This window comes from Triticum dicoccoides, chromosome 5A (assembly GCF_002162155.2).
Source record: "Triticum dicoccoides isolate Atlit2015 ecotype Zavitan chromosome 5A, WEW_v2.0, whole genome shotgun sequence".
In the NCBI taxonomy this organism is placed as follows: Eukaryota; Viridiplantae; Streptophyta; class Magnoliopsida; order Poales; family Poaceae; genus Triticum; species Triticum dicoccoides.
Window position 1 is genome coordinate 541,719,072 of NC_041388.1, and position 10,277 is coordinate 541,729,348.

A 10,277-nucleotide genomic window follows, 5' to 3' on the forward strand; every position below is an offset into this window, starting at 1 on the left:
GCCAAGGGGGCACCGACCGATTCCACACGAGAGGGGTCTACCGGTTCTCGCCCAGATGCCCAGTTGCCCAGGGATGGGACTGGGGTTGAGCCGGCACCCTCACCTTCGGTGCCTATGACTTCGTTGCGTTTTGGGTCCTTTGAGCCAGCCTCAGCGCCTCCCAGACTTTGGAGTGATCGGGTGGAGACTGACGCTGCGTTTGAACATACGCTTCCTTTGTTGGAGTTTGAGGATGCTGGAGTTGGGGAAGTGGAGCCGGAGGTCGCTTCTATTTCCCTTGCTTCACCTATTTTCGAGACTCCAGTGATATCTTCTACGTTCGAGCTGGGGCTTGGGGGAGGGGGTCGGGGCAGGTGGCCTTGACTTCTCCACTACCCATCCCGATGTCGGTGACGCCGGTCACGTCGGGGTCGGCCAGCGCTGTGAGAGGGAGCCTGAGGCAGGAGGCCTCAGCTCTTACCTTTCCGGTCGTGGCGGTGGCAACCGCGCCTCCAGTGCTGGGGGAGGGGGGGTTGGGGCAGGTGACCCTAGATCCCCCTTCCTCGTCTGCAGTCAGGAGGACCGCGCCTCCTACGACGTCGGCACTTCACTCTGAGCCGGTGGGTGGGGTGGGAGGAGGGATCGGGCAGGCGGCCCCAGTTATCCACTTTCCTGTCTTACCCGTGGGGAACTTGTCTAAGGGGCATGGGAGCCCGCAACCGCCTCCTCCGGTAGCCGTGGTTGACCCATTGCGGGACTCACCGCGAGGCTTTACTAGGGAGGAGGTTGTTGCCTTTGGCGGGATCCCGGACCCGGTCTCGACGGGGAGACGGATGAGTGCTCGCATTCACGAGCTTCCGGAGGTTGATGATATGCAGCAGCGGTGCGCGGTGAGGGCGGCCAAGCTTCACGATGCTGCGAACTTTTCTGGTATGTCCGTCAACATATCTAATTCTTTATTGCATTTCTCTAATGAGGAGATTATTAATAATGCAAACCAATTGGGAGTTACACTAGGTGTTATTGATAGTGAGATCTCCAATTCGGTGAATGATATGTTAGATTTGGAGGTGGAGCGTGCCTTAGAGACTATTCGTAATCTTGCAGCGGTTAAACTCATGAATGATGAGGAGATTGATGCGTTAGGGGTTAGAGTGCTCGATAATTTGTGTGCGGATCTAGCACCTTCTAGTCTTTAGTCTGAGGACGAGGATGTGCCCCTAGATTTTGCCGCTATTAGGTCCGTTGAGCCAAGTTATGAGGACCGGGTGACAGAGCCTAGTAAACCAAAGCATAAGTGGAAACGGAAGATTTATCCTGATTCTGCAGTTCGTAGGAGTGCTAGGATTCAGACTACTAAAAAATTCCATGACGAAATATGAAAGGAATCTTTTGGAATAGCAGAGGTCTGAAAGACTTGGCTAAAAGAAGGTTTCTTGCTGAGGCTTCTCTGGAACATTAGTTAGATTTTATTGCTTTATCGGAAACCGGTAGAGATAATTTTGTGTCGCAGTTTCTATCCTCTCTTGCGGGTGGTGTTGATTTCGATTGGCATTGCCCCCCTCCGCGAGGAAGATCGGGTGGTATCTTGCTAGGTGTGAGATGCGATTCGCTTGAAGTCCAAAGTGTAGTCATGGGTGACTTCGCGGTAAAGTTTCAAGTTAGGTCTAAAGTTGATGGTTTCAACTGGGCTTTGGTGGCGGTTTATGGTGCCGCACAACCCGAGCTTAAACCGGAGTTTCTGGCGGATCTTGTTCGAATCTGTAGGTCCGAGCAGCTTCCAATTTTAGTCGGGGGTGATTTCAATATCATTAGGAGGAGAGAGGAGAAAAATAATGATAACTTTGACGGTAGGTGGTCGTTTATGTTCAATACCATTATTGAAAGCTTGGATCTGAGGGAGATAGAGCTTTCTGGTAGAAAGTTTACCTGGGCTAATGCTTTGCCAAACCCAACATACGAAAAACTTGATCGAGTTCTCGCGAGCGTGGAGTGGGAACAGAAATTCCCTCTTGTCACGGTGCAAGCTCTCTCGCGGGGAATATCCGATCACACACCCATGTTCATGGACTCAGGGGGGCCGAACCACGTGGGAAACAAAAACACCTTCTCATTCGAGATGACCTGGTTTGAACGTGAGGGGTTCTTAGACCTGATCGCCAGGGAATGGGCTAAGGGTGTAGGAGATAGGACGGCGGTTGAGCGTTGGCAAAATAAGATTAGGCATTTGAGAAGTTTTCTACGGGGTTGGGCTAAGCACATTAGTGGGGTGTATAAGATTGAGAAGGATAGGCTCCTTTATCTTATACAGACCTTGGACTTAAAAGTTGAATCTCCGATTTTGCTGCCAGCTGAGCTCCAGATTAAAACTGAGGCGGAGAAGAGGTTGAAAGAACTTCTACGTGAAGAAGAGTTGAAGTGGGCTTTGCGAGCTAAGGTCCGCAAAGTGGTCCAAGGGGACGCGAATACTCAATTCTTTCACTTGATTGCCAATGGTAAGCACAGAAAGAAGTGAATCTTTCAGCTTGAGCAAGATGAGGGCACTATTTTAGGACGGGATAATCTAAAAACATATATTACAGACTATTATAGGCAGTTATTTGGTCCTCCGGAGGATAATTGTGTCTCCCTCGATGAGTCCAGGACTGGGGATGTGCCTCAATTGTCTGCTGCCGATAATGATATCCTGGTTGCCCAGTTCTCAGAGAAGGAGGTGTTTGAGGCTATTGCACAAATGAAAAACAATAAGGCTCTCGGACCGGATGGGTTCCCGGTCGAGTTCTATAAAAAGTGCTGGCACATTATTAAGGAGGATTTGTTACCTATGTTTCATGATCTGTTCTCTGGACAACTTCAATTATTTCACTTGAATTTTGGAATTATCACATTTCTCCCTAAGAAAATGGTTGCGGTGAGAATTGAGCAGTTCAGGCCGATCTGCCTTCTCAATGTTAGTTTCAAAATCTTCACCAAGATCGGGACTAATAGGCTCACATAGATTACACATTCTGTGGTGCAACAATCCCAAACTGCTTTCATGCCGGACAGAAATATCCTTGAAGGGGTGGTTGTCCTTCATGAAATGCTCCATGAAATCCACTCCAAAAAATTAGATGGAGTCATTTTTAAGGTGGATTTTGAGAAAGCGTACGATAAGGTCAAATGGCCATTCCTCCAACAGGCATTGCGTATGAAAGGTTTCGATGAAGCCTAGCGCCGACAGGTCGAATCATTTACGCAAAAAGGGAGTGTGGGAATTAAAGTGAATGAAGACATAGGTCATTATTTCCAGACACATAAAGGCATAAGACAAGGAGATCCGATGTCTCCTATCCTGTTTAACATTGTGGTGGATATGTTAGCAATTTTGATAGGAAGGGCTAAGGAGAATGGTCAAGTGGGCGGCTTGGTACCTCATCTTGTTGATGGAGGTGTATCCATCCTTCAGTACGCTGATGATACAATCATCTTTATGGAGCATGACTTGGCCAAGGCTGGTGTTATGCCTATTTGAACAATTGACCGGGTTAAAGATTAACTTTCATAAGAGCGAGCTGTTCTGCTTTGGTAGAGCCAAAGACGAACAGGAGTCTTACAGGCAATTGTTTGGGTGCGAGTTGGGGATTTTACCCTTCTCCTACCTAGGTACTCCGATACACCATCGTAGGCTGACAAACAGAGAATGGAAGTGCATCGAAGACCGATTTGAGAAGAAACTGAGTTGCTGGAAGGGTAAGCTCATGTCATACGGTGGCCGATTAATCTTGATAAATTCGGTGCTCACGAGTATGCCTATGTTCCTCTTATCGTTCTTTGAGGTCCCAGTTGGTGTTAGGAAAAGACTGGACTTCTATCGATCGCGTTTCTTTTGGCAAGGTGATGAACTTAAAAGAAAATACCGGCTTGCTAAATGGGATATCATCTGTAGACCGAAAGACCAAGGGGGTCTTGGAATTGAGAATCTTGAAGTTAAGAACAGATGCCTTCTTAGTAAGTGGCTGTGGAAGCTCTCGTCCGGGACTGAGGCCATATGGGCGTAGATCCTTCGTAGCAAGTACCTCCAGACTAAAACGTTGTCCCAGGTCACAGTCAGGCCGACTAACTCGCCTTTCTGGAAAGGACTAATGAAAGTCAAACAATCAATGTTCAATAGGACGAGGTTCGTTATTGGAAACGGTGCTAGTACACGTTTCTGGGAGGATACTTGGCTTGGCGACTCACCCTTGGCCATTCAATATCCGTTTTTATATCGTATTGCTCAACGACGTGAGGTGTTCGTTGCAACGATATTTCAATCTGTCCCCCTTAATATTTAGTTTAGACGAGTGCTAGTGGGCAATCGTTGGGACGAATGGCTCCATCTAGTTAGGAGACTCATGGAGGTTCAACTTTCTGACCAACCCGATGAATTACGCTGGAAACTGACTATGTCTGGAGTATTTACAGTTAAATCAATGTATATTGATGTTATTAATTCAAACTCCATTCCAACTTCCAAGACTGTCTAGGATGTCAAAGTCCCTTTGAAAATAAAAGTGTTTATGTGGTTTATCCATAAACAAGTTATTTTAACAAAAGACAACTTGATTAAGTGTAATTGGACAGGACCTACTAGGTGTAGTTTCTGTGATCGGGATGAGACGATTAAGCACCTCTTTCTTGATTGCCCGTTGGCCCAAGTCCTTTGGCGGACGGTCCACATTGCTTTTAATATTACTCCACCGAATTCTGTCAATACTTTATTTGGGACATGGCTTAATGGGATTGAGCCTGACTTAGCAAGACATATTAGGGTTGGAGTTTGTGCTCTGCTGTGGACTATCTGAAATTGCAGAAATGATTTGGTTTTTAACAGAACATCACGTATTCATTTTTTGCAGGTTATTTTCCGCACCACGGCAGTGATCCGTTCGTGGTCGCTACTCACTCCGATGGAAGCTAGGGAGCATTTGATTACTGGATCTATCCGTTGGGAGATGGTAGGTCGAGATATCTTCAACCGGTTTGGATGGCGGTCATGTAATAGGATAGACAATTAGTTTACCTGTCTATTTTTAGCCAGCCGGTTGTGGCGTCTCCTCTTGGCTAGTTTGTGTCGTTAGCATTTTAGGCTCTGTGTGAGCTGTCTTTTCTTTTTTTAGTTGAAGACTTTGGAACCTTGTTGGCACATTTTGTTCCTTTGGTTAATAAGATGGCCGTATGCATCACTCTAATGCAGAGGCCGGGGAGCCCCCCTTTTCGAAAAAAATGTGTGTTATGCCTCCATCTATGTCTGCATTTTTTTAGAATGTTTTGAAATGTAATAATATGAATTTTGTTGAATTTTGAATTTTTCAAAAACCGGCCTCCATGGAGCCCGAGCTCCAAAAGCAACTATCACAGTATACACTTTACATTGTTCGATAAGCTCAATTATTATAATCCACTTCAATGATAAACTCAGCCTTAACTGTTAGACTAATGTTACCTCTTGCATGCCTAAGTTTGTGTGCCCCATCAAAGCGAAAGCACCTATTATGACCCAAACCACCAACACGTCCGACTCAGGGCATATACAGTGGTGTTGTATTACAAGTATCATGTAAAATAAAATGCCGGACTGAAGGAAAGTGAAATCAGTAAAAAGGATTTCCTCCTCTTAATTAAGAGATAATCTCTTAACACAATATGCCGCATCAGTTTTTATTTAAAATAGCTAGTTATTAAAGATAATTAAGACTTAAAACAGGGTGTCATCCTTTTGGCTAGGCCCACAAGGAGCGCAACTAGCCAACCCGCGTGCGAGTCTTGGCTGACGCGATGTGCTTAGAGATTTCTTTTATAAAAATATGCCTTTAAAGGCTAGTTCGAAATGGTCTCGCTTTTTCGTTGAAGATAAGACTAACATATTATCCATTGTACACATATTTTTACTGTCATCTCTAAGTCAGGTGAAGGAGAATATCTTACGAACCACTATTAGAAGAAAAAAATGAGCGATGACCTCATGGGCACCTGAAACTTCTGCTTTGGGCTCGCCCCTAGATTTTCTGCTTCGCCAGCCCGAAGCTTGAAACGGGCCTCAAATGAATTAGAACGTGCTACCGCGCGCGGGCTGGCCCGCTCCCGCGACGGCCGCCTCCTCTCGCCCACAACCCAACGGGCCGCGCCTCCGTCTCCGGCCTCTTCACCGTGCCGCCGCCGCCGCCTCCTCCTGCCCACTCATCACCGCCGTCGAACCGGCCGCCTCGGCTCTGCGCCATTTGCACACCCTGGGAACCTCTCCCATAGCCGCTCGGCCCGATCTGCTGTGTATCGGCGGTAGCAGCGGCGGCGCTTCCTCTCCCCCGTCCCAGCCACCCCTCCCCGGCGAGCTTGTGCTCTTCTCTCGGCGTCGCCGGCGTGCTCGCCCTCCACTGGGTCTCTGGTCTGTGGGTGACATGCGGCGGCCTTGGCCTTGGACCCGGGTACGTTTGCCACAGCGGCCTCTTCCGAATGTCGGCTTCAGTTATAGTCTGCAGGAGTGGATACATAAGTTTCAGATAAATCAGTTGAAATTTTGTGCTACCACTTCATCTGAATCTACCTTGTCAGGCACTATGACATTGTCAAGCAGTCTTGAAATCGGCTTCACTGCCTCAGGGTTGAAGAACATTGCTGATCTGATGAGGCATTCACACAGTGGCACAGAGGATGTGACGTGAGGAAAAACGACGAATTACGATATCCCTCCCAGTGCGTGAATATGATCAACTCAAGAGTAAACGAACTTACACTGTCATGTCTGGATCTCTTATCCACGACCACGCGTGTTGAACCTTATTTTTTCTTAACGCAGAGCTTTGAACCTCCTTCTCATCTGGTGAGAACCATCCCCCGATTTCACTATGCAAAGACAAAATATTCAGCATCAGTTCTGTATTGCTCTGAACAAAGTACTCAACTTCACTAAGTTCAGTTCAGACTTCAAGCACCTAGTGTCTATCCAAAGCTTTTTCTGTGCATTGTCTGAAATTGTTGCCACAAATGCTGCAGTATTTGCCAGACTCTGCGAGTTCCTCAGGAAGATCCTCTCCTGCCGAGCATTATTCCGTGCCATCTCATCCTCCTAATGCATGTGTTAACAAGGTAAATACCGATGCTTTTTGACTTATGATTTATGCAACAGTAGTTTTAAGTTAGTGTACATTGGTAGTAGAAGATAATAAGATGGCAGGCGGTTCTATTACCGTTAGATCTTTCTCTACCATTTTGGTAGCTGAAAGCAGCAGTTCCTTGTCTATGAATGGTAACTTTGCAATACCCTGAAACCATTTATTAGTTGAAAATTAGTACAATTTATTTATTCATTGAAAGTTAGCATCAGAGTCCTTTTTGCATAACCTAGCACCTAAGGCCCTGATTGGACTCTCAGTTTCTTAGCGCTATACGTCTGTAAAATATACACGCCTTCATCGGTCATTTATCTTTTCAGGTGGAAATCACAAATGGCCGGTAATATACACGTGTAAAATAAATACAAGTGTAAATAGTTACACCGATTCCAAGCGGGACCTAAGGGGTGTAACCTAGCCATACTAAGCACATCAACACTTGATCAGTTTAAGTTGAAAGTATAAATTGATTCAGTTTCCCTAATGGACATGTGAACGAATAACTTACTTGTGACAAGAAACGTTTGCCATCTGGATCAATCTCGAACTCTGTTGATAAAATAATTGCATCTACATAAGCACGCCAACAATCTATTGTAATGAACTAAGAATGACAAACATACTTGGTGGATTTACTTAAATACCTGTTGGATAGGACATTTGTATTTTAGATTCTTCACAGCCCATTAATTTGCTGTAACATTTTGGAAGGGCACATGACAAAACATTCTTTTGTGGTGGCAAAACTGCCATGAGCTGATCAAATGGTGTTAGTGGTTTATCCATGGTGAAAGATATGTTGAATCGAGACAGACATTTGAAATCCGATGCAAAAGGAGCATAATAGAATGGGTAGCACCTGCAAGAACACAGATATTCTACCATTAGACATTTTTTTTTGCGGGGGTACCATAAAATATATTGACATAGAATGGAAACGTTTTTCTTGCACATATGTACTGGAGTTGTCAGATATCACTAGCATAGAAATACTGTGAAAGCTAGTGGTCCTTGGGACAAAAGTCATAATAACAACTCAGAGCCATGAAATTACGGAGTGTACGGAAACATATAGACAAAAATTGTACAATTTATATATGTTTTCTTCATACCAAGTCCATGAAGGAACTTCAGAAAAATAGCATTGAAGCATCCAGCATAATCCTTCTAAATACTTCTGAACCTAAATTACATATGAGAAGTGTTCAACCCGCAAAATAAATAATTCAAGTCAGTAAGGAAAAAAGAAACAGATTATATCAATCTAAATTTCCCATGGCCAGCCTCATGAGACTCCATTTGCACGAAGAAACAAGGGAAACCACAACCATTTCTGTCTGCAGCCTTCCAACTTCTTTAGAAGTTTCGGCACCAAGCTTCTCTCTGTAGAACCGGGATTTCCATCCTGGTCTTATCTGCAATAGATACATGAGAAACTGCACACATAAGAAATATCTCTAGCAATATACGCCACTAACCTTGTCTTGTTTGCAGGCTCCATTTTTAAAAAGGTCGTCCTTATTACAGAAAATATCGCTCACAGTTCTCCATAGCTCCCTGGTATTCTCTCTGACCTGATAATAGGGAATCAATCAGAAGTTCAAGCATTCCTTAATTTGTAGCAGAAATAAAGAGAACTCCAATTCATTAGACTCGTTAGGGATGCAAGTAGAAGTACTGCCTTGTGTGTCAAAAATGACTTGAACTCGGGGCGTTCTTCCTGACTAGAAGAACCAACGAGACCACTACACAACTTTTTTTAGCTAACTAATCCTTACCACATCGTCAGAGTCTCTTTCAAGGGAAGTCTCTACAGGATAAAAAAAATGCTGAGCAAATGATGTTTTCTTCTCTCCCCTGTCCTCTCCCTTGGCCCATTCGTTTACTGCAGCTTCACCCTGTATCTTGTGCAGTAACTTCTGCAGATAACTCAATAACAAAGCATATGTAAATGCTAATTGGCACTAGCGCGCACTACTGACAAGGATGATAACATACCTCTTGCAGTTCATATCTTTTGAGTAAAATTTTCTCTTCGCACAAGGACAGTTCATGAAAGAACTTCTCTAACCTTGTGACTTCCAGATACACACCGTATTTATCTTTAATCTGTTTCCCGTAGAAGCAAAATCACATAAAACTACAACCCAATGGCTAATCATCGGTGAAAGTAAAAAGGCAGAAATTCTCCAGGTACTTTGTCTGTGTTGACCATATAGCCCCCCATTTTGTTGAAGGTTGTTTTGTACACTTCAATGAGAAGATCAACTGCAAACTGTCACATCGAACGTAGATCAGAGGAACAATCACAGCAATGAATATGTTAAATTATTACTAGAATCTAACAACATACAATATACGTACTTCATTTATCTCTAGTGAAGGAATCCGTGGAATGAAATCGTTTCCTGTCAAGAAACAAATAAAGATAAAGTCATCTATTAGTCTCTCGGTATCTTGTTTGCAACCTGGTGTCTTCATTTCAAGCTCCAAGTACTCTCTCAGAACCCATATGTCCACAAACTGCAAAAGGAGGTGTTATTCCTTTAGTCAAAATGTGAACCTTTTGGTAATATTATTTCAGGGGAATAGACCTGATAAAATCTTGCGGGTATCCTTCCATTTGGATTATCGAACTCCCGCAAAATTGAAATGTGGACTTCGTGAGATGCCAACGCGAGCATGATCAGATCTGCATCCTGTGATAATTCTTCAGAGTTAACTAGGCAGTAGTGAACATGTCAAACATTGTGTTCGATTGAGATAATCAAGTGTGTCGTGCGGTTAAAGTTCATACATGCCCATGCAGACAATGGCGGGTGTTCGGATCATAGTTTTCCATGCTTCGTTGCGCGCGAATGAAAGACATGATCTTGTGCTCCCCTTCTCCAGGAACATTTGCATCAGAAAGTATTACCTTCAGTAAAAAAAAAGATCAACTGTGAACTCATCAACAATGACCAACCTGGACAAATTCAGCAAGATCCCACAGCCCCTAAGATACATGCTTTACGGTGAACCAAAAATCTTAATACTGTCAAGATGGAACAGAGTATTTAGATGGGGTCGCAATCACAGTTTCAGTGTGCTAGAGGTATATTTGTGAAAAATAACAATTAAAGTGGAGTTATTATTTATGTAAAATAAGGGAAATAGTAGTCTATT

At 44.2% G+C, this 10,277-nt stretch overlaps 1 protein-coding gene and 1 long non-coding RNA gene across 3 annotated transcripts in view; one reads left to right on the forward strand and one right to left on the reverse strand.

Annotated features, from left to right (window-relative positions):
• Positions 1-5,795: 5,795 nt before the first annotated feature.
• The window catches only part of LOC119302655 (5'-3' exoribonuclease 3-like), a 5,888-nt gene continuing 1,406 nt past the window's right edge, over positions 5,796-10,277 (reverse strand). The window contains exons 6-21 of the mRNA XM_037579700.1: positions 9,910-10,029; positions 9,707-9,811; positions 9,477-9,635; positions 9,310-9,387; positions 9,111-9,221; positions 8,891-9,031; positions 8,591-8,686; positions 8,441-8,527; positions 8,225-8,295; positions 7,757-7,971; positions 7,621-7,661; positions 7,188-7,262; positions 6,933-7,066; positions 6,733-6,843; positions 6,545-6,620; positions 5,796-6,473 (exon numbers count right to left, since the gene is read on the reverse strand). Of these exons, the coding sequence (XP_037435597.1) occupies positions 6,060-6,473; positions 6,545-6,620; positions 6,733-6,843; positions 6,933-7,066; positions 7,188-7,262; positions 7,621-7,661; positions 7,757-7,971; positions 8,225-8,295; positions 8,441-8,527; positions 8,591-8,686; positions 8,891-9,031; positions 9,111-9,221; positions 9,310-9,387; positions 9,477-9,635; positions 9,707-9,811; positions 9,910-10,029 (2,034 nt within the window). The 3' untranslated portion in view covers positions 5,796-6,059. The remainder of the gene's footprint in view (positions 6,474-6,544; positions 6,621-6,732; positions 6,844-6,932; positions 7,067-7,187; positions 7,263-7,620; positions 7,662-7,756; positions 7,972-8,224; positions 8,296-8,440; positions 8,528-8,590; positions 8,687-8,890; positions 9,032-9,110; positions 9,222-9,309; positions 9,388-9,476; positions 9,636-9,706; positions 9,812-9,909; positions 10,030-10,277) is intronic.
• LOC119302656 overlaps positions 6,287-10,277 on the forward strand; it is a 4,605-nt gene continuing 614 nt past the window's right edge. Inside the window, exons 1-4 of one of the 2 annotated variants that reach the window (XR_005147691.1) lie at positions 6,287-6,425; positions 6,553-6,718; positions 6,797-6,893; positions 6,994-7,086. This is a non-coding gene — a long non-coding RNA (uncharacterized LOC119302656). The remainder of the gene's footprint in view (positions 6,426-6,552; positions 6,719-6,796; positions 6,894-6,993; positions 7,087-10,277) is intronic. The other variant, XR_005147690.1, reaches the window with a different exon arrangement.